Source organism: Plectropomus leopardus, chromosome 4 (assembly GCF_008729295.1).
Source record: "Plectropomus leopardus isolate mb chromosome 4, YSFRI_Pleo_2.0, whole genome shotgun sequence".
Classification (NCBI taxonomy): Eukaryota; Metazoa; Chordata; class Actinopteri; order Perciformes; family Serranidae; genus Plectropomus; species Plectropomus leopardus.
The window spans coordinates 19,163,225-19,191,209 of record NC_056466.1 but is presented as its reverse complement, the minus strand read 5'-3'; the positions used below and the strand labels follow the sequence as shown (position 1 = coordinate 19,191,209).

At 39.4% G+C, this 27,985-nt stretch overlaps 1 protein-coding gene across 1 annotated transcript in view; it reads right to left on the bottom strand.

The window, feature by feature from the left end:
* The window catches only part of LOC121942083 (protein sidekick-1-like), a 268,045-nt gene that overhangs the window by 41,984 nt on the left and 198,076 nt on the right, over window positions 1-27,985 (bottom strand). Inside the window, exons 19-27 of the mRNA XM_042485177.1 lie at window positions 25,490-25,605; window positions 19,358-19,553; window positions 18,183-18,281; window positions 15,738-15,929; window positions 11,351-11,472; window positions 11,132-11,244; window positions 8,776-8,926; window positions 4,753-4,993; window positions 2,256-2,371 (exon numbers count right to left, since the gene is read on the bottom strand). Of these exons, the coding sequence (XP_042341111.1) occupies window positions 2,256-2,371; window positions 4,753-4,993; window positions 8,776-8,926; window positions 11,132-11,244; window positions 11,351-11,472; window positions 15,738-15,929; window positions 18,183-18,281; window positions 19,358-19,553; window positions 25,490-25,605 (1,346 nt within the window). The remainder of the gene's footprint in view (window positions 1-2,255; window positions 2,372-4,752; window positions 4,994-8,775; window positions 8,927-11,131; window positions 11,245-11,350; window positions 11,473-15,737; window positions 15,930-18,182; window positions 18,282-19,357; window positions 19,554-25,489; window positions 25,606-27,985) is intronic.

Below are 27,985 nucleotides of genomic sequence, written 5' to 3'. Positions count from 1 at the left end.
GTCACACTATAATATTAACAATGAACAAAAGAATCACTTGTGCATGAAAGGTGTCGCTAGTAATGACGAACCCACCAAAAATTATTCTCCTAGAATTTTTTAGCTGTCTGGTTTGCAACCTTACTGCTGTGGTTCTCCGTCACTTCTCTTGTAGATTTGTTTTTGGCCACAGCAGACAGTTGTGAAAAAACTTTAAAAACTTTATAAGGTGATAGTATGTCAGTATTGTGGTCATGCTGCCTCCAAGTGGCACAAAAATAAGTTACTGCAGGTATCAAAACTGCCACAAATGTATAGTTTAATTTTTTAAGGAAGCTACATAATTCCATATAACAGCTGGGAACTGTAGTTTGGTCAAACATCAGATATAAAAAGTGTATTTGTTGTGGACTATTTTCAGCTGCGTATGTGGTGTGCTGGTGAGTATTTGTAGCACTAAAGCAGCATACATGGAATTCACTCAAAGATTATGCATGTGCCTTGAAGGGCTTTACAATCTGCACAGCATACCGCATCATAATGAAAGAACATGTCCATAATAGTGCGGCTAATTGATGTGTTTTTGACAACAATGGAGGTCTTTGGCATGGAGGCATAGGTCATGTAACGCTTTAGATACAGAAGCAATGCCTATTTGTTTTGGTATTTTCATGGGATTTGTTGACAGTCCCCAAACCTATCCTCTAACTGAAACATTTCCTAAACTGGTCCTGAAATTAAAATTACACTAGTGCCCACACCAAAAAAATTAATTGCTCTTTCACTGGCAACATAGTTATGTGTCAAGAACTGCTGTCTTGCTCCTTTTCTCTACTTTTGTCATGTTCATGAACTCCTTGCCACACTTCAAATCATTTTTGAAGGAAATTGTCAGTTATTAAGTGTCTAAAAACAGAAATAGGAGTGCGTGGCAGGAGAACTATTCAACATCTTGGGATGGGAGGTGTTGAAGAGCTACTGCTGGCAGCCACTTCCCATCTATTAACATGGTAGGCAGACTGCTCAGTGTGATCCTCAGGAGGGCACAAGAACACACACAGACGGGAAGTGTGATGTGCTTTGGGCATGGTGGATATGACCTGAATTTTACACAACATTTTTAAAACACTTGATGGTCCTGGTTTATATCACACAGTCACAGCCTGTTTTCTCTGGTAGAGGTATGTATTTATAACACAACCGTGTCCATGCATTTGAGGATGCATTTCATTCCTTTTAAAGATTCTTTCTGCCGTGTTTTGTTTGGTTGGTGATTAAGAGCTGCAGCCAATGCCAGATTCATATTAGCAAAAATATTTTACATGTACTTTCTCCATATGCTTTCTAAGGATTTTAAGGTGTGCTGCAGTACATGTATGCCACTGAACAAGAAAAGCTATGTTGCAAAAATACAGACAACTGTCTTTTATTTATTTCAAATTCAAACATGAAAGTGGAGTACATTATAATAAACCCCTGGAGGGTGTGCGTGGGAGAGTAAAAGGCGAGATGTGACTGCCAGTAAGTGGTGCACTCAGGTAGAAATGAGTGCACCTTGCACTTCACCGTCAACAGTTTTTATCCAGCTTTTTCTTCGAGACCTACAAATCAGAGCATATTATCTACGTCACCATCAAGAGTTCCAGCAAGACAGACTTTTCCAACTTAGTTTGAAAATACAAGAAAAAGATTAGCTCAATTTGGCAGAAGTGGATAGATTGTAAGCTGTGTTTTTTAAGTGGGTCACAAGTCTGAACTTAAATACTAATGCGGAATCTCTAAAGCACAATGACACCATGTGTGTATACTCAACAAATCCCCCTCTCTTCAACTGGGATTGATGCTTTAAATTTCAAATTAACAAAGCACCTCTGAAAACCAGAAAGCGTTATGGATTATTGTCCATTTTTCATAAATGAATAATCCAGCTATTGTTTCTAGGACAACATGACACAAAAACCACTGTTTTATGAAATGGTATTAAACATTTAAGACTCTTTCATGTGCATGTGCACAACTACTCACACGCCCCCAAACATATTACTGTGGCTGGTTGCTTTTAAAGCAGTAATGTAGGTAAAAACAAACCAGAGCAGTTACAGACTATTACGTCATACTGGGCTTTTATTAGGCTTTTGTGTGCATGTCTGTGTGCATTAAAGTGTGAGTGAGGGTGTGTGAAGGTGTTGGAGGAAGTGATAATGGGATGAGGGGGTCAAGTGAGCATGCCAGAGTGGGATTGTGTGTGTGTTTGTGTATTGGAGTGTTTTTTACACCTTATATCCAAGGATGACTCCATTCTTCTGCGCCTGAGGGAGAGCAGACCATGTGAGCAGGATCCTGGTGGAACTCACTGCCTCGGCAGTCACATTCAGCGGAGATCCAGATGGAACTAGAGAACAACACAAACAGAGACAAACATACATTGTTATATTACCATGAGTGGACTATGTTACTAGATTGTCCAAGAATGGACCACCATTTCTTGTAACTAGAAATATGAACAAAAACATTTAATAAACTTTATTTTATAGGCCAGTTATTCTTGTGAAGGGGAAGAAAGAGGGGATGACATTTCTCAATTTTTTTTAATGATATGGCTGTATGATATGGTGGCACTAGCACTGTCCCCTCATAGAGAGATGGTTTGAGGTCTGAACCTGCTGGCTGGCTGGGTCTTAGACCCTGTGTGGAGTTTGCATAGTCCCCCTGTGTGAGCATGGGTTTTCTCCAGGCTTCTTCCCACAAAGCAAAGCCCTTTTCACACAAAGGTCATGCTATATAGCTGCTACAAAGTTCCTTTTCATGCCTCCTTTGCATTTTTATACAGAACCAAATGACAGTGGCATCATGCCACTACAGTGTGTGAATTTAGCTAGCATACCAGCATCACAGAAACAAAAGAGACATGACTGGCACTGTCTGCCTCTGGTGTACACATACACACCAGCAGTGCTTTCTAAACAATAACAATAGCATTAACATTGGAATAATCAATAATTTACTGTCCCTATTACATGGTGACTGATCTCGTCCCCTGCCTGGAGGGTAAGGAGCTTCTAAATCTCATTGCCACTGTTTTGGCGCTGTTACTACCTCCCATGGTGGCTTAAAGGCACCATATTCCTGCCTTGAACAGGCAGTGTAAAAGGGGCTAAAGACATGCAGGTTATGTTCAGCGGTAACTCTAACTTGCCTGTAGATATGAATGTGAACTTGAATGGCTGTCTTTCTCTATTTGTCAGCCCTGTAATACTGTGGCGACTTGTCCTGGGTTTACCCTGCCTCTAACCCAGTATCGCAAAACACTAGGCAATCAAGGTTATATTTATAACCGGGAAATAGTGAATGAAATCACACTGATATATACTTCTGACAAGATTAAATTCACTGCATACAACATCAAAGTCAATGAAGCGCCCCTGGAGAAATATATGCAATATATCCAAATATGAGGCGACATTTGTGTTGTGTGTTGTGATTTTAAAACATAACAACAATTTAGTAAACCCAGTCTGACATAAACACAACTGATGAATTAAAGTATGAATAATTTATATGACAATTATATTCAGTTTTATTGAATATTTCAATATTTAAAGTTTTCTAGCAATAAAAGAAAAAACAGTGCCAACCCAGCTGGCATCACTTTCCCATAGTTTTTCTCCATTATTCTGAGACATGAGCTGTAGTTTTAACAATAGGAGAGAAAAACACTAAAACAGTCATTCAATGAAAGGCATCCCATTGTGGCAAAACACATCCTCATTAAAGACAGCCAAAACAAAAAGAAAACAACCTCCGTGACAGCCATCGTTTATCACTGAAAACACAATAGATATCACTGAAACACAATAGATATTAGATATGACATAATATTTTTTGCAGTCTGTTTACTCTTACATATGTTTCCATTAGGCTATACACTTTATCTGCATCATGCAAACTATAATATTCTTACTCAGATTCAAAAAGGTTACAAACTAACAACCTTAGCAACCCAACAACCTTAGCATCGGACCTGATATAAATCTTGTGTTTGCAACTTTTCACTACCACACTGATAACCTAAACAGTCTAAACAGGATGGGACTAGAAGCTCTCCTGACCTGCCACACTTCAGTCTGATTCAACATCACACTGCCCCACTATACACAGTATAAAGATATTTACAGTTACTCTTTAAGAACCACTCGTCCCAAAAATGTGCAAAAAATGTTATTTGATGTGTGTATTCAGAGCTGCTTGAGCTGGCTGTGGGTGTGTAGCCGAGATTTGACCAGTCAAATGCACAACAACAAAAACAATTAACATTCGAATACAGAGGGGACTGAAGGGCAACTCTTATTTAAGGCATGACCAACAGTGTACCTACAAAATGTCCCTTTTACTCAACAGCCAACTTTTGGTGAATGTGTAACGACATCAAGGTCCACTGCTAGATGGGTATGCAACTGCATACTCACACAAACACGCAAACACGCACACACACACACACACACACAGCTCAGCGAAACTTCACTCTCTGAACCAATCTTCGATTTTATCTCAATCATCTCCCTCTCCACCTCCCTCTCTCCATCAATCTTCCCCTCACTGAAATAGAGGTAGAGTGTAGAGGGCAGAGAGAGGTGGCCGGAGAGTCAGGGAGGTAATCGGGCACTTTATTCCTTATCCATCTGTCCTCTTATACCCTGCTAATACAATACTGACACGACAGCTCTGCAGGACACTTGCAAACAGGAAATGGGTGAATGAAGTCTGTGTTCGTACCAGATTCTGTGGTGAGTACGGAGAGGGTGTTGCTCCATGGTCCAGGTCCTATGGAATTGTAGGCCTGTATCTGAACCTGGTACTGGGTCCAGGGATTCAGGCCCTCTATTGTAGTCTCACTGGTCTTCCCTGCTTTCTCCCCATCCTGGGTCCTGTCCTCCCCCTGGCCGTCTGTCCTCCACATTCTCAGCCGGTATCCCACAGTCTCTGGACTGCTGTTGTACTCGGACTCTGGAAGAGGCTGGAGGGTAACAAACAATGAGAGGAGAGAGAAAAAAGAGCTAGCCCTGCATTCTTGGTTTTTACAGGGATTTTCTTTCTTTTTTGTCATTATGACCATACTTTACAGGAAAAACATTGTGTAGTAACAGCTATATATGGTCATGTTCACAAATAATATTATTAGCTGCATTTTTTAGAATCATTGCCAAGGCAGTTTTTTTTAAATTGTCCACCTTACTCCACGATAGTTTAATAAATGCGCACCAGTGTGCCAATCCGAAACTGTGCAAGTATCTAATAACGTGTCAGCACTTGGCCACCCTGTGCCATCACTGCACTCTGTGAATTTAATTAATTTTGACTGTGATTGATGAAAGAAGAACTATTCGTATAGAGAAAGAGCTGAAAGGATGATTAAACGAGAAACCAATTTTGGCAAAATTGTGATTAATAAAATTATAATTTGGTTAACACACAGCACCTTGTTGCTCCATGAAACATTATTACACAGTTCCTCATAATCAACATGGAGTCATACCCTCAGTGGATTTATGAGAAAAATATTTGAGTTCAGGCCTTTAGAAGACCATGCATGCATTGGGGGGAAAAATCATTATGCAATACACACACAACAAAAAGCCATATACAGCACATTTATATCAGACTGTATGGATTAGACACATGCAAACAAATTGTATGTACATTGCTCAGACAGAAACTCTCATGCACATACATACCTAACAACAATCACAAAACCCCTAAAAACCCAAGTATTTTTATATAGCGTCAAATATTTACAACTATATAAGCTACAAATGCAGAAATAAAGATGAGTCACTATTATTTCTTATCAATTTAGCCCAAGGGCTCATTTATGCTCATTGTAAGATACATATATGGAAACTGTGCTCACCGTTCATTTTGTCTGCACTTTTTTTTTGCACAGTTTCTGAAAGCTGGAGATCGTGGCGACAGTGTAGCATATTTCAAGTGAAATACAACCGTAAGAGATAACAAAGATGTTCCAGAAAGGAGAGAATCAGTAGTATAGTGAAGAGAATTTTCTCTCCACATTGTGATGTATTCAAAGGCCTTACAGGCCAGCGCTGTCTGTAATGCTGCTTCCATTAACAGGTACATAACTATGACCTGCTCCACCATCACTTCGTTTGTGGTTGTGTAAAACTTTTGACTCCACCATCCAGTGCAATCTATTGGCTGTATCTATGCTATTATAAGGAAGCATTGAAATATAAGAAAAGTCACATTTACAATGTCTGAAATGGACTCATCTATTTTCATATGTATGCTCAAAACCGTATCAAGACTGTATAAGTGTGGTTTGATCAGATTTAGTTGAAAGTAGCCAGGCAACAAAAGCACAAAAATCCATCAGACAAAATAATCAGATAAACTTTGACTGGTTCATAGACATGTGTGACACTGACAATTTCCAGCAGAGGAGTGTGTGAAAATTGTGAGATAATGTAGGACCCCATCACTCATAGTCACAAGCTGATTGGGACAATATGTTTTTAGAGGTCTTTAACCCCAAAATTTACTGTTCAAGCCACCATGAGTATATTTTGATCTTTGATGATCTTTGACAATCAAAAAAGACCCAGAATGAAATTGAGTCCCCACAATGAAGTAGAACATCAAGCTCAGGTTTCCACAATGTGATATAAACAAAAACTTATAAACACACACACACACACACACACACACACACACACACACACACTGTCACAAGTAAAAAAGGCTTCTCAAAGCTCTAAAGAATATGCTTATTTATGTGACATGTCTAAGTTTAAAGTACATCCTAAAAACCTTTTACTGTCTTCTCCTTTTTGACATCCCATCTTCTGATCTTTCTCTCTCTATCACCCTTTTTCCCTGTTTTATTCACACTCTGTCATCCTCTTTTACTTCCTTCCACTCTCATTTCCTGTCAGCCTCCCTCCTTCTCCTGTCCATGCTTTTTCTCTGTCACCTCATCCTCCCCTGCTCTGCCCGTGAACCACCATGTCATTAGGCATTACAGCCACAGCCACCTATTATTCAGTGCCATGAAATCACGCTAAAAAAAAGTTTGGTTCTTTCAAAGCACACAGTTCCACAGATTTTAACCAACATTGTACAGTGGTTGCTCTGTGCTGCGCTGCAGATAAGGAAGTGAGACACCCAGCCATTTTAAATACCCCAGTGATTTAGCTCAGCTTAGCATTTAGGAGCCATAATACAGAATGTCACATTAGCTTTATTACCCTTAATATGCAGCTTAGAATAATAGCCTTAGCTAAAACCATTGTGATGGTTCCATTACAGCAGAAAACCTAGCATAGCTCGGGTTGAGCGCTAACATGCAGGTAAAATCCCATTAGCATGCTGCACAGGTAGTCCATACCGCCTCAGTGTCTGTGTCTGATTTGACAGGCTCCTTTTCTCATTCCAGCTCTTAAATGGAAAATACTCTGCTCTCCATTTATGTTATAATAGAGGAGGGGATGGGGAGTAAAAGAGAGAGGGAGGGAAAGAGAGAAGGACGAAAACCAGACACAAGAGCAACAAAGAAAAGACAGTAAGGAGAAAATTACATTGCAGTTTGTGCTGCTAGCAGTCCGCACGGTGAATGGGAAATGTGACAGATTAGCGTTAGCACTGATAACAAGGAGAGACACTGATTATAGGCTGTCAGCCACTCAACCTGTTCAGTCCCATTGCTGGTGAGTGCACAACATACGCACATATGCACACATGCACACGTGCACACTCACACACGCAGTGATATAAAAATAAGAGAAAATCACAGAGATTCAGAGAACAGAAACAAAAATATCATCATCAGTCAAATTAGGACCATTTGAATGATTGTAAAGGGGCAGAGAGAAGTTTTAATGTTTTACAGAGTTAAATCTGGAGTGCAGGACTTTTACATATAAATGAACATCTGTGAATATAAAAGAACACTCAGGCCCTTGGCAAACGTTCACACAATGCTGATTAAGCTTATCGCCGCCAGGGAAAACTCTGTATTTTTTAGTTTAACGGAGCTTTGGTGTCTGTGGCGACTTTCCCGTGCTGGTGCAGCAAAAGTGATGCTTTTAACATCTCCCAGCCAGAGCTAAAGGGAACAGGAAGGTGACCATAGTGGTGGAACCTGTGGCATCCACACTGCCTTTGCGAGCAGCGCTGTTCAGGCGTGTCTCAGCTGCTTCTCAGCTGCGGCACGTCTCAAGAAATGGCGGCTCACAATTTTCTCCCTGTGACGCACGTGGTTGTCAGCAGAAATAGATAGCTGAAATGGTGTTTTAATAATTATATTGACTCTATATCCCAATTAACTACAGTTCCAATGTCTTTATCTGTCACAGACATGAGAAAATACAATTATATCTGTTTTACTCAACCTTTCTTGTTTCCATTTCAAAATAAAAGTCCTCTGACAATGATTCTGTCGACATAATCCAATCAGTTGATGAGGCATTTTATGGTAAAATATTTACAGCACTGTGTTGTTGATAATGCAGCAGCTTGCACGGCTTCATTAATGATAGGAATATATGCTTTTATATATGTGCATGCGCTGCCAACATATGTAGTGTGTCCTGTGCGTAAGGGCAAGGAAATAGACGTCAGATTAGGTATTTTGTAAAATACTAGTGCAGTGTGCATTCAAAACCTGCCTGTTCGAGCGCACCTGCAGGCATACGTCATCATGAGTATGCCTCCAGATGGCGGAGACAGAAGTTCCACACTGCATATTTAAGTGTGTGTGTGTGTGTTTATGTGTTTTAGTACCTTCCAGGTGAGGCGCAGGCTGGTCTGTGTGGCAGACAGCAGGGTGAGGTTAGAGGGGTGTGTGTCAGGGGCAGCCTGCAGAGTTTGAATCAACCTTGAGGGGGCGCTCATGGGACTGGAGCCAACAATGTTCACCTGCCGCATCCTGAACCTGGTGAGGAGAGTGAGTATAGTTAAAGTGAAACTCCACTGACTTGACAAAGTTTAACTTATTTGCCATGAGGAGTGCACGAGGAAATTAGTTGTGTAATTTCAACTACTGCTTTGGAGGGTCACCTCTAAATTTTAATTTGAAAATGAACTCTCCTGATGTCATAGCGATATCATCAGGGGGTAATCTCAACAGACCATAAGACTTCACAGCAGAGAACATGCATAACTAAATGGGATTGTGAAGTTTAAAAGTTTGGGTGTTTACCAGATGGAGGGATCTGACAATAGACAATATTGATACGCAATTTGGGTAATGTAGGATCTAGAGCTGCAATGGTTCATCCATAAGTTGTCAACAATTAAATTAAATCTATTGATATGTTTGAGTATTTTTTAAGAAAAAGAAATTGCTGATTCCAGCTTCTCAGATGTGATTTTTTTCTGAAATCTTTCTTCCTCTATGACTGTTAACTGAATATCTTTGGGTTGTGGACAAAGGAAGACATTTAAGCACGTCATCTGGGGCTTTGGGACACATTAATCAATATCTTTCAACATTTTTTTTTTTTACATTTTATAGGCTGAACAAGTAATTGGTTAATCTGAAAAATAATCAGCAGATGAATCAACAATGAAAATAATCATCACTCACAGCTCTTGTAGGATCCAGTGTTTACAGAGATTTCCTAGGGACTTAAAGGTAGGGACACTCTGCGTCTGCTGCTTCAACTGACTTCTCTCTCTCTCTTTTTTTATCTGACAGTTTTGAGTCCCCCAAATTAATGTCCAACACTTAAATAGTAAGTAATAAGTAGTTTTTTAAACACGACATGACCAAAAAATATGATTTTATTATAGACAGCTCCGAAATTGGACATGTTATGTTTTCAAAGCTTAATGGTGGATGTCTCATGTTTTCAAATTATTGCACAGTACCAGAAGTGGTGGCTTATCATATTCAAAGAAAATCTTGTAGCAACCACCTAAAAGACAAAATAGATCCACAGTGCACTGCACACAATCAAAATATCACAGGACATGTCAGCAACACAGCCAGGCTTCATAGTAAGTGATAAGAAAAACTTTTTTTCTTTTTTTTTTAACTTTGTGTTTACTTGTAGTCAGATCATTTTGTGATATTTGTTTTATTTGCTTCACACCAAAATACATTGTATCAGATGCCATACTTCAGCCAGAACTCTCCATCAGAGGATTTCTGAAAAGGCCACGGGCATATTGTTAAGTTATCTGAGGATGCCAAACAGTCAGTCAGAAAAAAAGCGATATACAGACCGAGTGACACACAAATACTACCAGCCACGAAGGAGCATTTGCTACTCGTGCTACTACTGAAACACAACCATGCTTCAGTGTGGGCGTGAGTTATAAAATGTGTGAGTGTGGAAAATGCATGTAAGAGACTACATCTATGAGTTCTGGTCCCTGTATAGGGAGATAGAGAGCAGGGTGAAAAAAGAGCGACTTAAAGCGGGGGATAAGAAACACAGACAAGTGCATCACTTCATCTAATGTCCCAATGGTGTCGCCTGTGACAACATAATCCCTGTGAGTGCACAGCGTGTGTGCACACACACAGGGCAATCCCATTACAGATGAAGGCAATGATACAGAGAGCAAGAGGCAGAGATGGACAGATAGACTGATAAATACAGAAGATAGATGGAGAGATTGATAGAGAAAGAGAGGGAGAGAAAGAGGAGGAAGCATTGCTGCTGTTCAGAGTGACGATAGATCACGTTTATAAACCGCAGGCTCCGCACGGCCCTTGAGCAGGGATTAAAGACACTCCTCTCTCCTCTTCTATTTCCTATTCTCCTTGTCTCTTATCCCTTTGTCTCTCCTCCTCTTTAATGCTCTCTGCTGCCCTTCCCGCTTTCTCATCACCTTTCTTCTCCCTTGCCCTCATCCCTCTACTCCCCTCTCCTTCCCCTCTAGCTAGTTGCAGGAGGGTAATAAGGATCTGCATGCAGCAGCTGTGAAGGTGCTGACAAACAGAAAAGTCTCAGATGGAACTGTCTCTCTGCGTGTCTGTGTGATTTATCTAACTTCACCTGAGACTTGCAATACTGCAGAAACTGCCAGAGAGTAAGATGTGTGTGAGTGAGTTTGAGTGGGTGTATGTGTATATATGTGGTAGCACTTGACTATTTTCTTGTAAAAGCTGTGGATGTTTGCTGCTCACCTGTACTGGGTGAACGGAGTGAGGTCAGGGATCTCCAGCGTGTCTGCGTCTGGCTGGTTGTCTTTCTGATAGACAACTCTCCACTCCTCCTCCTTTCCATCCTCCTTCACTACCTGTTCATGAAGAATATTGTGTGTTACAGAATACTTTTCCTACAACTGTGTTTTAGAATGAGCAGGGATCATAAAAGTACCCAAGCAGAGACACAGAAACAAATACCTGGCCTTCTACTATCCATCGTGATATTGCGGTCTTGCCATCAGGACCAGGGCGGAACTTAAGTGTTGCTGTCCGAGGGCTGATGTTGGAGATGACCAAGTTCGATGGTGCACCAGGAAGTTCTGCACAGAGAAGAAAGATTGAACATTAATAGCATGCTTTAGTTAACAGCTACAAAGCATTTTGCATGCAGCTGCCAGGTCACTTTTCACCACTGAAAGATGTAGTTTTCAAGTGTGTCAACGGCTCTATTAAGGTGGTGTATGTTATGAAGAAATAACTACTTACTATTTAAGGCCAGTAAACATCACATACATTAAGACTTTTACTATAGGACTTTGTGCTGCTTATGTTCTTGTATTGTAGTTTCTCTGTTGTTTTTCAATGTAAAGCACTTTGAGTTTACATGTAATCAAATGTGCTAGTATATAAACATAATTGTCATTTCCACTGCATTTAACGTGTGTTTCATTTGTACAGGTTTATAGAATATTTATTGACCAAAACCAGGACTTTTGCACTCATAATAATGTTTCTGTGATGTTTAAACATTGATTCACAAAATCTTTCGAATAAAATCAACTCTGCTTGCAATAACAAGGTACACTAAGCATTTACGTGAAAACACTAGTGCTTTGTTGAAGCAGAAAAGGACTGTAGCATCGCAACATGTTGAATAATTTCAAAGGGATAGATCAAAAGAAATTAACAAGACAAATACTTTTTTCCCTTGTTTATAATATTTTGTTATCCATATTCTATGAAGGGATAAAAATATGTACAAATTCCAAAACTGAAAAAATGTGGTCAGAACCACAACGTGGCTTATCTAAATTGATAATAGGAAGAGAAACAGAAGGGAACCATGTCGCCAATAATAAATTAAATATTAAAAAGGCTTTAAGTAAGAGTAAGCCAAGAAATTGCTTCCAGTGTTTTTTTATGTCTATGTGCCAATGCTTGGCTACAAAAAATAAAAAATAAAAGATTGGTCACAGAAAGAAAAATGTTAATTTTACTAAAGCACAGGCACTAATGCTACAGCCATATATCTCTCTTGGTCAGAGCAATTTAATTCATATTACCAAGGTCGATGATACAATACAGAGAAATGAACCTGTACACCAGTGGAGGCGAGAGGTGATTAACATGCACAGTTACATACACAGTTATGTTTGACCCATTCTTATTCTAACATTGTTCCATCTCTATGGTGATAATGAGTGACAGGAAATGTGCAATGTGGCTGACCAGATGTGGCAGCCTGAACAGCATGACGGATTCTATTTTTAGCTGCATATGATTGCCTGACTGATCACTTTGTCATAAACCCAGTACACCTTAAAGGAATACTTTATCCAAAAAAAATGACCATTTGTAAATCATAAGTCATGTTTTTGTGAAGAAAACTTTGTTTTTCTTGCATGCCTCCTCGGAAAAGAGCTAACATTTTGATCTACTGACTAATTTGGGGACCACTTTTAACAACAGAAAAACTATACCAAAACATGCATTTACAAACTCTCACATATATGCAGTATAATCCAAATCGCGTTTATTCAGTTGCATGCCATGCTGTTTTCATGCACTATTTGTACATTTTCCTACAAAAATATGCACTAACATTCTTACATATCCCACATAATGATGAGCTAGTATTCTGTGCATAAACATACCGAGCAGTCCAGTTCAAAGACAGGTGGGGCAGTGGATGGGTCACAAAAAAGAGGACTTTTCCCCGTGAATTTCACTGTTGTTTAGAGCAGTGTGACCTTGAGTGACCTCTGAGTCATTTTAAGGTATGTTATCACCATGTGTCTTTACCTTAACCTAACCACAGTAACATCACATGCATATGCCTTACCATCATAACTTTGAGCTAAGGACGTTGTGTTATTTATGGGCCACTGATTTGTGGGATATCACATGAAACATTGTATGAGGCTACGTTGCATATGCTCAATACCTCCCAAACAGCTAAACTTCTAGAAAACCTTTGTATTGGCGTTTGGCTTTGAAGAGACCATATATAAGTTTCAGTTCAGTTTTAAACTGTAAGGTTTTGGCAAAAATGTTTGTGTTTGCCAAGTATTGAGCATACAACTGGATAAATGAGACTTGGATTATACTGCATGCATTGTGTGAGAGTTTGTAAACTGATGTTTTGTATAGTGTTGATGTTTTGAAATATGGTTCCCAGTCAGTCAGTAAATCCATATGCTTGTCATTTCCTGTGAAAGCATGCAAGAAAAAAGGTCCCTTCACAAATGAATGATAACACAGCATGGCTACTGGATATAGAAATGGTCATTTTGTGAGTGATATATTCCTTTTAGTACAAACACGTCCTCACAGAGCTGACAAAATATAGGATACACAGTATCCTAACAAATCCTAGTCTAACATATCTTTGTATCTTGCTGTACAAAAGGTAGAAACACCAACTTTTAAAAAGCTTTCTCGTGAGGATAAGTTGTTCAGGAACAATAACTGGACAGACACTTTTCCCAACTGGCAAATGGTACAAACAGCATCAATGAATGGAAGAAAGAACATTTGGAAATCAAATAATTGAACTTACAGTACAATAAAGTTATCTGACAGTGGCATTATTTATGCTGCAAGTTTGTTCCTAGGCATGTGCTGCTAAACACCACTGACTGAAAGTTTCAACAGTTACTTCTGCCACATTCAGAGCTGCACTGAATTCAGTCAACAGCAAGCAACCAGATGACTATTATTATTATTTTCTCCCGCTGGTGAGTTTTTCCTTTTTGGTGAAGCAGGAATAAATCAAAGAGGAATAATAATACGTTTTGTATGCACGCTTCAACCAGAACTAAATATTCCAATGAAAGGTTTACAACTCCACCTTTCAAATGCCACACACAATTTATAGCTGGCTCTGAATAGACTTCTTCACTGACAGCTGTTGAAATGACTTGGCGTTGGTTAGGCAGGCGGCACATGCGACCACTGCTCTGGAGACTCGAGCTAAAATCCTGATTTCTTTGTTGTTGTTTATTGTTTATTGCATCCTAACAAATGAAATACACGCCAGCTTGTTTCTGTTAATGAAATTTACATAATCAAAAATCATCACAACCCACTTTGCTCCAAATTGTCTCACGCATCACGAGACTGAGTACTTCAGACCGACTCTTCAACCACTTCTCTTCACTGTGTTTGGTTAATACTTCTCACATCATATTTGCTGAATGTGGCAAAACACAGATTTTTAAAGGCTATGTGTTAAATCAAATGGCATGCGTTGTAACACACCAGTACACTGGGACACATCAGACAGATTTTGTATAATATCTTTTGTTTTTTTTATTGTAAAAGGACCATATAACATCACTGGGTCCAGTTTTTATGGAAACAAGGCAATATTTATTCTTTATACAGTGAGGCACATGTGTGCAACAAAAGACAAATCATAGCTTTCAGCTGCCATTGCTCTGTAAGTGCATGCAGCAAACTTGTAAGGGTTATAATGTGGAAATGTTGATATCAGCTGCCTTGCTCAGATGAATGACAAAATTCTCTCAACTCCATGAATACATGAATAAATAAACAAGACAAGAATCTTTGCTTGGTGGATCTCTCTCTTTCTCTCTCTCTCTGCTCATTCTTCAGTTCTTTTTCCTAATCTTCAGCCCTCTGTCTTTCCTTCAGTCTTTTGCTTTCATGAATTAATGAATAACCTCTGAATCTAAGAACTGTCTGTATCCATCTTGCTTCCACTTTTTCTGCTTTTATTCATAAATTAGTAATCAGAAAATGTTAGGACAAAAATCCTGCTGTATGAGTCGAGTTTTTCTTCCTTTCTCCTCCACTTCCTCACAGTCCGTTTCTTAGAGACTTTGGTCTTTCTGCTCTTTGGAGATTGCATTTTCTTATGTTCTCTGTTCTCTACTCATTATGTTTCTCTATCTGCTTTCCCTTCTTCAGTCCTGTTCTTTGATTGTCTCTTGCCCTCTCTCTCTCCCATCACCACATTCCCTCCACTTTGCCATTTGCAGTTAATCAGCACTAATAATGATTGCAACTTGGTCTTGGTCCAATCATGCAAACTCATCATGCACACAAGCGCTGTGTGCACATGGCATACGCACATAAACAAACCACACACTAAAGCGCTCTCTAAGACGCTGTAAATGACTAACTCTGTGTGTGACCGTGCATGTGAATGTGTGTGTTGGTTGTGTGGGTGATGATTCATGGATGCCCAGTAACAACCACTTATCAGCCTGAGGAAAGACAATGGCATCGTAAGAGCTCATCAGTCATATTTACTCTGCTATACACACACAAGCAAAATCCTGTTTTTAACATCCAGTCACCGGCTCTTGTGTGTGTGTGTATGTGTGTGTATTTATTATACCTGGTGGGACTCCAGTGGAGATGGTGGAGGATGTGGCCACGCCCCGTCCTGCGGCGGTTAGTGCTGCCACCTCTAGTGTATACGCGGTGGTGGAGGTGAGGCTGGTCAGCTGGTACTGCAGGGTGGAGTTGGACAGTGAACGTTCCTCACGACTCGACTCTACGCCAGACACTTCCCACCACAACATGTAGCCTGTGGGGATGTAGGGCGCATGCTGGGTTAATAAAGACGCGTACAGAAGTGAGCAGACATGTATCCACACACAAGCACACACACTCACACATAATGAGAGGGACAGAGCCAAAAAGGAGCTAGAGAGTGCGGGAGGGGGTAACTACAGTCAAAATCCCTGTCTGTCCCTACACATCTTCACAGTCATGCATCACACTCCACCACCTTCAAATGTGTGTGTGTACGAGGCCACTCGGAGTATAGCCCTGGAGAGGGTGAACGGTCCCTCATCTGTCTCTGTGCTCACCAGGTGCTGGATGAAAAGCAGGTTGAGGAGAAAAGAGTAAATGTGCAAGGTGACCTTGATTGAATAACCATTTCCCACTCCTCTGAGTGCCTAAGCCGACTGTGAAGCCACTGCAGCCTCACGTTGTTACACTGTGATCTTGTTGTTTAGGTGCCTGATGAATGTTGGGAATGGTGCGGCCATGTCAACACACATACACGCACAATGTAGTGTAATCGCTTAATTCACAGCAGCTTGTTGTGTTTACCAGCACCATTGTCTAACAGATCCAGGGACGAGCCGAGGCAAAATGAATTGGGGGTGGGGGTGGGGGAGTGCCTTGAGCTCTGCGATGCGCCACACAAACAACACCCAGGGTGTTGGGAAGCGTGGGATGAGGGCATGTTGGAGATAATGTGAGAAGACAAGCTGCAGAGAAGAGGGATTAACTGCTGATGAATCAGTTGTACTCAAACACAGTGTCAGAGACAAGGATGTCTGTGGACACCAAAAGAAAAGACTAAGTGGAGAAAACTGAGGAAATTGTAAAAGATTTTGGGTTCCTCATTCACTGCTGCTTGCCTCAAGGGGATGTTAACTTTTTTAAACTTATGTTTATGTCTCCTAAAAGAGTGGTTCTCTACCTTTTCATGTGACAGACCCTTAAATTGATACACATTGATTACAAATCCCCATTTGATAAGATTTAGCTTCAGGGACCTCCATCTGATAGGATTCTGCATGTTAGATATGATTAAGACCATAATTCTATAGTGGAAACCATGCAGGAATTAAACCTTTCAATATCTAAAGTGAAATAAATAGTAAAATTAAACTATAGGGGGGCGGTGGGGTAGAACTCCCCTGAGAACCCCTGGTTGAGAAACACTGCCCTAAAATGTTTAACCTTGACTATATTGTTTTGTAACTACAAAGTTTGTCACTAGAGAGGTGTTTTCACATCCCTGTACTGAAGGCGGGGAGTTCTGTTCACTTTCCTAAAATCTGAGATTTCCATGTAATCCAAGCAAATTAAATTAGATACCTCAATGATATGAAAGCCAATCGCTTTCCAGGGTTTCCCACATATCATTTATTTGTGGCGGTCTGCCATGATCATATCATCCACCTCCACATATTGATTTTCTATTTTTGGAGCTGGACCATTCATTAGGAGCGCTGTTGGAATATACAGTATATACTGTTCGGTTATCCACTGCACCACAATCTCGGTACACAGAGCATACTCTGGGCACAGACGGAGTAGAAGAATTTGGAGAGGGGAGAGGGGAATAATACAATGGAGTGAGTTAATAACAACCTCCAGTGCAGAGCAGACTTTTTACACATAATGATAAGAATTTTAGCCAAACAGAATATGTCTTTCTGCAAGCTTTGATTTGACTAGTCATTTATAATTACATAATAAAAATATGACAATATGAACACACTGTAGCAGTTATTATTGTATGTTTCCTTCAACTAATTCTGGGTTAGCCACTGCCAGGAAGGCTAGCAAGCTATCAAACAACTTGAACAAATATAAGAAGCAAATTTCACTTACCATTTTGATACGTCTGCTAGTTGCATATTTTGGTGCACAACAGTCTTCTAACCTGAGTTTGACTGAGACTCAAACATGTTTGGCTGAATCCTCTTGATGTTTTCTTTAGCACTAATGTTAATCATCTTGACACGCAGTGCTTGATGCACACTGATTAAGCTAACTCAAGCAACTCAAGTTTGTAAGATCTTACAAACTTTGAAACTTGTCCCGAGAGGAATTTTAAATTATTGTGTCTAATCACTGTGTTTTTACTTGCTGACAAGAACATACTATCTCAACTTAATTTAAGAGGTACTCATCTCAGCTGTTAGTGGGACTAAAAATAACATTATGAGATGAACATTTTTTGGATATCTACAGAGGATGAAGGTGGTGAAGGAAATCATGAGTGACAGCAAAGAGATACTTCAAATGCTCTAACCTGTTACGATGCCGTTCTTGTCTTCAGGCTCTGCCCAGCTGACTCTGAGTGACGTGTCCAAGATTTCAGTGAAGCTAAGGTGGCGAACAGGTCCAGGTGCTTGAAAAAAAAAAACAAAACATCAGATAATATTTGTTTTATTTTGAATTCTTCAACAGCATGTTTTTAGAAAATCATCCCTCCACACAAAACACACACATCTCTTGTCTATGCAGCCTGTTACCTTCTGCTCTTTAACCTTACACACCGCCTCCTAATCACATCTGCATTGACCACCATGAACACACACACACACGCACTCAGGTGCATGCATGCCTGTCGTTTCTCATTTCATGTATGGTTCTCTAACCGCTCTCCCTGCAGAGCGATTAAGCTATTCATCTGAGACGTTCAATAACACTCACACACAATCACACATCAGACATGCAATCACACACCACACATGCAATCACACACACGCACACAAGCACGCACGTACGCACTCTCGTGTTTGTTGTTGCAGCAACATGAAGCAACATGATGGAGAACACACACACACACACACACACACACACACACACACACACACACAGAGCTACACAAAAAGCTATCATCAAGCAAGAATTACACCCACCGTTAACCCTGCAACACGCCCAGCGCCTAATCAATACCAGTCAACGGCTGTGTGGGAGTGTGTGTGTGTTTGTGTGTGTACGCATAGCTTCTAATATCCCTTTCCCACTCGATAATTTCTGGTTGGTAATAATTGCTTGTCTGTCTCCCTATAGGCTATTGTGTTTATCTGACAGTGCAACTGCGCGCATGTGTTCTTGCAACTGGGAGTGGCAACTATTATGTTTATCCATGGAACAGTGGGCTATAAATACCAGTATGCCTGAAAACATATGAATCAATCCCCTTTAAAAAGACACAGACGAAAAAAAAAAATGAAGGGGAGGGGAAAGCGTGTGTGTGTGTGGGGGGGCTAAGATCAGAAAGATTAAAAAGTAGACAAAAGAAACTAAGAGCCTGAGAGAAGACATTGTGTACACAGCTGTGCATCACACTGATAGAAACAGCTGGACTGAACACAGAGCAAGTCAAAAAACTTTCATTATTATTCACAGGAGAGACTGAAAATGTTCTTTGTGTTCTGTTCTGGCTTTATTCACGATGAAATGTGTATGTGTACTTACTGTCCTCGTGTGTCTGCACCAGAGTGGGTGGGCTGCGGGGGCCGTCTCCAGGTGTTGTGAAGCACAGGGTGGAGCCAAAGTACCAGGTGAATTTCTTGAGTCCGCTGACTAATCCTGTGTGGCGTGAACCAGGGTAGTCCGGGGTGATTGTTACGATGGTAACATCCTCTAGAGATTGCTCTGGCCAGACTATCAGCTGTGTGAGAAGTGAAAAAGACGATTACTGGTGATATCTAGATTCCCAATAATGCCTGCTGGCATCCAGCAGATCACCACAGCTCCTAAAATGTCTGTCATAGTTATTTGTTTGTTGTATATTTTTCATTATTTTTTGTTTAGTCATTATTTTAATGAAGCTGTATTAGCTTCAGGCTGCCAAATATTGTTATTCAGACAGTATTTATGAGACTAAAGTTATTTGTAACACAGTATGGGTGATGGTAAATCTATTTTGAATTAGGCTGATACCCAAGGGTTTTTTGTCATTAAAGTTTAAAAATGCCAAATGCTATTTACGTATTTGACAAAATAGCAAAACAATATTCATGTTTCATACCCCAAAAAAGTTATCTGCATTTCAAACATATTAAAATGTAAGCATTTATTTACGTATGAATGTAGCACTTTACATAAATTCCTGCCAGCAGGCCATTATCAGTAATAACAGCATCTGAGGACAAACACTACGTTTGATTATCAGTCCAACTAAAGGCCTAATGAAAAGTTAATTTGTCTCTATTCTGAGACTCACTTTATATTCAGAACCACAGCAGTTTGGTTTGCATTATTGCTTTATCCACAAAAACAAACAGGGAACAGCATACACTTACATATTCATAATGAGAGAGATAAGCCAGGGGCAACACTGTGTTATGGTACCATATTTAGAGTTCCTGGTTAAACAATAACTGGCTAAGATGTGAAATTAGGGCCAAGAATTAAGCAGTGTAAAAGGTTAATACTGAGTAAGACTGTTTACACGCAAGCAACATATGATTATAGAATTAAAAATGTCTTTTTAATGGCATGTTGTTGGTAGGAATTTTACATACATTCATTATCACTACATTGCAGGTTGCAAAGCAAATCTTCAAATCTGATAACTCCAAAAACTCCAAAAAGTCTAACTTACCCGTACAAAGTCTTTCTACTCATTGTCTTAATGCTTTGCAAACGCTCCAACTGGCTTACCTGATGTCTAAAAATGTGATCTCCACTATTTTGTCTGGTTTATTTCCTGCCCAGTAAATGATGTAACTGTAACCGACACTATTGCACTGTTCTGGTATGCAGTATCAGTGATGGCATACAGTGCGTCATGCACACAAATTTACTCCACACTGTCCCTGTACAACTTGAAGCTAGAGCCTAATCTTAACCATGTCCTCCACTATAGTAGGTGAATGTGGACAGTTTTAGAATAACCAGATGAAACTCTGTGAATATCTTATCAAATGTAATTTAGCGGAAACCTAGTGACTGTGCCATGCTGTCATGGAATGCTGTTACTACTGAACGTATGCTCATGATTTTATCCACACTGGTTCCATTAGTCTCAGTTCCACAATGTACTTTAACATAGATGATTTCTTTCAACTGTCTATATTAGAGGCTGAAATTTAATACTAAGGCATTCTGTACATACTAACTATCTAACGCTGTACATGCTAGTAAGATATGCGCACATTATTAGTTCAACATGCAATAACTGTTTTGTTGGTACTCACAAACCACATCGCCATTTAGGGTTTTGCATGTCCATTGCATGCATGCAATTTTTTTTCAAACTAACAATCCCCCACTGCAAAGCGTCACATTTTATAGACATGGAAATTACTGCTGTGAGACTTAACACCTTAATGTGATGACGCAACATGATTAATAATTGTCAAAAATCGCAATAATGGCTCACTGCACTGTTAACTAGAGTGCATCTATTACATAGGGATTGAATGAGTAAACAAGGGAGTGATTTCAGATATGGCCTAAGACATTTTGGAACTTGCAATTGAATTATATATAACTGTTTCATTTTTTACCTTTTATTCAGTCAATATACTTCAAGAAAAGTTAACCAAAACATTATGAATTTCTAAACAAAACATTTTTTGTGAATTACTTTATTGTGCATGTTTGTGCACAGCAAAGTGCTTCACAGGAGCAAAATGTGAAAAGCTTTGTTAAGCAATAGTTAAGCTGAAACAGTTGTGTTTGGATTTCCACAAGCCCAAGAATGGATACAAGACATTTGAATCATGCTGTACAGGAATTTTTTTCAAATCCTTTTTTGCTGTCTTTCGTTCGGTCCCCATCAAAGTCTGTTTGCACTGATATGCTTTCATTTCTCGTGTGCTTTGCTCTTCTTAATGCAATTCAATAGAAAACTTTTTCTGGGACTATAGAAAGCCTGGGGAAGTAATGGCTGTATTATTTGTGGGTAAACTATTCCTTTAACCATGCTGGGTTTTTTGGGTGCTGCAGATTGTAGCAGAGCCCTCCGACATTCATAACTATACATTTTGCTTTGAATACATCTGTGAAATAAGCGTGTGTTGCATAATATACACCAAAAAAGAAAGGTTCAGGATTATCGCTCTGACTGTTATGCCACTGTACACACACTGCTCCATATTACTTCTGCAACAGGAACCCAATCAAAAACACAGGGATCTGTTATTAAGAAAAAGTCAGTGATACCCAGAGACAGTTGAGTGCCTGCTTTTTTCTCCGCCTGAAGGGTACCGCACTGCACCCAGTCTGTCATGGTAAAATAAGGTTTTCTATTGTACTTTATTATCAGCACAGCACAGTTTGGGTGCAGTAAAAGAGTGCTGATCTGGCACCCTCAAGCATCTGATGCTAGTCCACTTTCAAAGGGTGCTGGGATGATTGGGTTCTGCTGTTGCTATGGTAACATGTACATTTTGAACCAGACTGAAACCCAAAGTATGCTGAAGATCACATACAGCTCAGTCCTGTCCCCAAGTAGACCAGAGCAGGGACAGAACATGGTGGTACAGGCAATCATGGGAAAAACACAGTCTGATCTTTCTACTGCCACGTGGTACCTCAGGTGCAGGGTAAAAATATCCATAAAGGCTTTCTGTGTCCTGGGCTAGTCGAGCCTCATTTCCACCAAGCAGTCCAGTTCCTTTCAATTCAGTTCAGCACCCATTAGAGCAGTTATTTTCCTGTTTCCATAGTGTAAAGTTGTAAAAGGTACAAATAAAACTTTTCCTTACTGTCTCCATTTTTCATCACCCCTCTGTTGAAGTACCTAGCACACTGACCCCATACTTGTTCCTGGTTTTTGAAAGTCATGAAACCACTGCTAATACCACGATAAGTTTTACATACATTGGTTAACTATAATTATTGAATGAAAGCTTAAAGCAGCAGCTATAGACTTACAATTTACTGCACCCTGCTGTTCAAAGACTACAATTCATGCATTGGCTAGCAATGCATGAATTGCTGATGTCAATCAATCAATGCACCTTAAATGTCAATATGACAACTCTGACCATTTGATTCATTTTTAACATCCCTCCAGGATTTGTCATGATTGGATCTTTAAGCATTTAAAAACTGTTTATGCATTTCAACCAGTCAGAGCATCGTCCAGCTACGCTCAAGCAGCACTATACCCCTGCTCTTACCTGACAAGGACTTGATGCACAAACCCGCTAATTTTGAATATTTCATTGAAAGAGCCTCTCATTCAATCCTGTTTTGGTGTGCAACCCATTCTGTGGACAATAAACAATGTACAGACATTCCTCTGTACCACTGGTGTGGTACTGTAATTTCAAAAACAATCTGTTTAATAAAAAATGTTGCACTTTTCTTTGTCTGTTAGTATACATGGATGGATAGATAGAAACATCAGAGAACATAGATAGAAAATGTTATCTGAAGTCAACTTTTCTTAAGCTCCACTCTGAGTCATAACACAGTTTCAAGGACATGTAAATGGAGGACTCTTCAGAAGTGGCTCTTTGGTTCCCCCTCCGGCAATCAGTTTTGAGCTATATTATTAAGGGTATTGTATACAGTCAGTGATCTGTGGGGGGATGAGATGAGATGAGGCTTTGCTTCATATCCTCTTTTAATTAATATCATTATCTACTGTCCTCTAACTAGCACAACACACCCAAAAATGCACACCCACATGTGCAGCAGCACCAAGAGGCTGCGCTGATTCAGAGTGGTAAAGCCTGGTATACAGAGGCAGCATCAGAGGGCCACATCAAACAGATGGAAAGCTATATACTATTTATCAACCAACAAAGACACCAACATTCGCACTCTCTAAAACACACTCACACACGGACCCAGTGACGCACAGCACGAATGTGATGTGTTTTCTTTGTCATGTTAATCAGCTCCTCAGGGGTTGGTTGCCACAATAAAGTGAAGAATAAATCACATACCAGAGCTGCTACGTATAGATCACTCGCACTATTCAATCCTTTCGCTCTCACCCTGCTCCCCATTATCCTCCTTCTTTATTATTATCTCTTATTTCTCTTCGGTCCCTCGCTCCCTATTTTCTCAACACCCTCCTCTCGTCTTTCCCCATTTAATCCTCTCTATTTTTCCTCCACATACCTCCATCAGTCATTTTCATTTCTACCTGGAGCTGATCCCTCACTTGGCTGGGCTAAGCGTATGGGTAAACAAGAGCAAGGCTGTGCATTCTGGGACATGACCTTTGAGCTGAAAGTCCTATGAGAGGTTAACAGGTTTTTCAGGAAATTTACTCACACACCCACACACAGGAAATGATTTATTTTACAAGCATCTATTTCTACTTTAATTTAAACTGATAAACAGATGAATAGATTTTTCACAGACTGTATTGTTTTTTTGGTTTTTTTTGGAGTCTGCTCAAAATTATTGACATAGGTTGGAGGTCTTGGAAACGAAACCGCTCAACATTATTTAAATACTGGCTGTTGTCTTGTCTGCAGCACTGCATGTTTAATATCAATTCTAACTTTAGCACCTCAGCAGGGGCTGCTTTTATGAAGAAATGATGATGAAAGCAGACATTTTGAGAGAGAATCATCATACACACATCACATAGGTGTATGAAGGCTATAAAAACAGAGGAAGAAGTAATGCCAGCAGACTTATCCCATGCCGCAAGCTAAATAGAGACAATGTTTCAATCCTACGTGGATCTTTGTCAAGTCAAAAACAGACAGTTTGAATGTTGAAAAAAGGTATTTGGCTTAAAAATAATATATTTGTTTTCAGTAACATATTTTTTTTCTGTACATCATTACCAATTAAAAATCTTAATTATTTACAGCAGGGAAACTCCTGGTGAAAACACAGTTCTTTCATGCACTGGTCGTTTTGAGATTTTTGGCTATTTTATCTTTTTATTCTTTCAGATTATTGAAGAAAAAAACATTACATCCAAAAAAACATTGTGGTATTTATTTTTGCCAATTTCTGTTCTTGAAGTTTATGCAAAAATGCATATCGATAATGCATTATTTGCATGTTTTAAACCAAGTGTCTTAGTTTTGGTCTTCCTGATATTGATTTCTATTCTTATACTCTAAGCTAAAAATCTCAACTTCAGTAGCACTTATATACACAGAGGGGTTTGTTCAAACATCATTCATACCCTGATTTATAGAACATCTTATTCCTAAAATATATGGTGATAGGTGATTTTTCAATGGCTTTTGGCAAGATTTTCTGATTTATGGAGTGATAAAAAGAACCCCCCCTCCCAAAAAAAATTTTTGACTCTAATGTGTTGTGAAACGAGAATTTTCAGCCAAAGTTCAGTTTTTTGTTCTGGAAATACATGCAAATCAGCACATATTTAAAGTAGATACTTCCTTATTTGCATATTTTAACATACAATTTCCAAAAATCTTTCACAAAAACAGAACTGTCTTTCTGTAGGTAATCAACTGGGGAAGTTTCATGGTGTAATAATAATAATTAATTAATTAATTCCTCGTGCAATACAGGTGAGATTCTGCATATTTGAAAAAAAACTGTTCAAGGTCTTCTATTTTATTATACTTTAAAAGAATCTTTGGGCGCAGTTACTTTACTTAGTGTTTTATGTAGTGCTACAACAGTCACACACATGCAGAGGCTTACCTTGTATCCCTGGTTGATGCCATTAATAAACTGCTGAGGCGGAGGGTTCCATGTGAAGCGGATGGTAGTCGAGTTGATAGCTAAAACTTCCACTTCCTGCGGAGGTGCTGTGGGAACTGAGCACACAGATACACACGCACAAAACATTTAGCTGCAACGGGTTCACCACAGGGAAGAGGATGAATGTTTAGATACTCTGGAAAAAAAACATAAACAGTAACAGACTTGGAGCCCCAAGCTGCAGAAATAAACAGCTTTCAGGGTTATGCTTTTACTTTTTCAACAAGTCGTGGTGCTGAATATATCATACAGCACCATATTTCACTATTTCACATTGAGATTCAGTTCATTTTTTAATTTAAAATATCTGCTAGGCTTGCAAAAGTTAAATGCCAAACCTACACTGCTGTTCTCTGCTGCAAAATGACCTAATTTCTCAAAAAAAAAATCCATCTCATCTATTGTATTCGTTGTATTTTGCATAGTATCTGTTTGGAAATGACTACGTGAGATTAGGGAATTTCAGCAATTGGTGCTGAACAATCCCGGCTCATAAAGACAACTAAAATGATAAATCTATTAAGCCTTTCAGGGAGTGACCTGAGGAGGATGAAGAGAGGCCACACAAGTTAAGATCACTCGTTGTTCAGTCCTATAGCCACATCACCATCCCTTTATTAAAGAAGCAGCCCTGTCAACCCTTATTACCCACATTATGGAACTGCACAGCACGCCATGAATTACTGATTAAAACTGACCATATATTAGATACAAGAATAATGACACTGGATTTATATTAATACTTAGTTGACAAAAGGCACTCTAGGGATTTAGCAATGCACTCACATGAAGATTGAGGAATGACCAGAGGCAGCTATGGAAAAAAAATGGTGTAATCCTGGTTTTTAGGCACCGATATGGATCAAGGTAAAACAATACAGGATCTTAAATTTCCCACAATGCAACTGGATAGTGTTGTTTTATTTTCAAAAAACAGAGTGGTGCAGGAATGATTCCTACAACCTGGAAATGAGTTAGAATTTAAGCACTTGTCTCATGTCAATGTTTTTGTTTTTTTAAATGGGTTTTTGGGTAGATGTCTGAAATAAGGTCTGTGGTTAATGCAAACTTAAGAGACTTTCACGTTTTGTTCTATGACATAAATTTCATCAGTAAATACCCCACTCTTAAATTTTGTAGCATTTATGTGTCTTAAAAAGGTGCAAAATAACTTCTGCACAAATTTAAAATCTAATGAAAAAATCCTGTTGCCTTTTTGTCAAGAGAATCAGGGCAATGCTAACTTGCGGGTTGGTCTACAAAAAAAACAAACATCATCCCTGCAGCAATATACTGAATGTCCACTTTGTACTGCAGGTTTTCTGTTAAAAATCTTAAGCCCCAAGCTCAAGGCTGCAAATAACGACTGTGACATCATCAGGGTTATTTTTTTAACTTTCAAATTTCCCTCTGGAACCACAGAGGACACTATACAGTCCAACTGTGTTCTCAGCCTGCACACAGTAGAACTCCTTGTGACGGGTAAACTGAACTTACTCTATGAGTGGAAAAAGTATGTACTTGCTAGTTTACTTTATAATTGTGGTGCATGTATCACTTACACTTTGTTGTACAGAGGAGGAAAAAAAAACATCAAAGCTGCTAACAATCAGAAATAAAACCATTAGAACACCAGCACTCACAGAAAGTTTCACTCATTTAATATGCGCAAAAATGGATTAAAAGCGGACGAGCCATCATCAGCGCGTCTGTGCAGGTGCTCTAATTGCTTTATGATTTCGCCACAACCATGCACCTCTATAAATTGTCTGAGATTCCTGAAGATGTGCGCACTGCTGTTTTCATCAATATTTAGAAATAAACTAGGACTCTCTTGCTTTTCTGTGTTGAAATGTGAATCTTGGTTCAAAGATTCAACAATAGAAAGTTTTAAAATAAATTTTGCAGTCAAACTAAAGCAGAGTAGCAAGAAGTCTGTTTGAAGTGTTTATAAACTTGGTCAAGGCATTCATCATCCACCAGAGATTAGACAGAGAAGACGGAGCGTTAAGAGATATAAGCCATAGCAGAAAATACTGTGAATATTACAGCAGTATTCCTTAGAAATGTAGGTTACTTGTTTGACTGAAAAAAACAGGAGGCTGGTGAGAGGTAAATATGGTAAACAAGGGCTGAACATGTAGTGTTCAGCTCTCACAAGATAGTCACACATCGATTTCTTCCACTCCACTGTTAATTTTCTTATTTTTCCTTCATATGACTGTATGAATGTGCCCTTACATGTGAATCTTCATGCCTTATACCAATTCAGACCAACAGGTCAGTGAGAGAAAGAGGGCCCATGACAACATTAAAGCAAAGAGGAGAACAGTGTGACTGTGAAATATGTGTGTGTGCATGTGTGTGCGCTTTTACAAATGGGGCAGTATGTGTGTCTGTGGACACATGTTATGGTGATTACACTGTAAGGGTTTT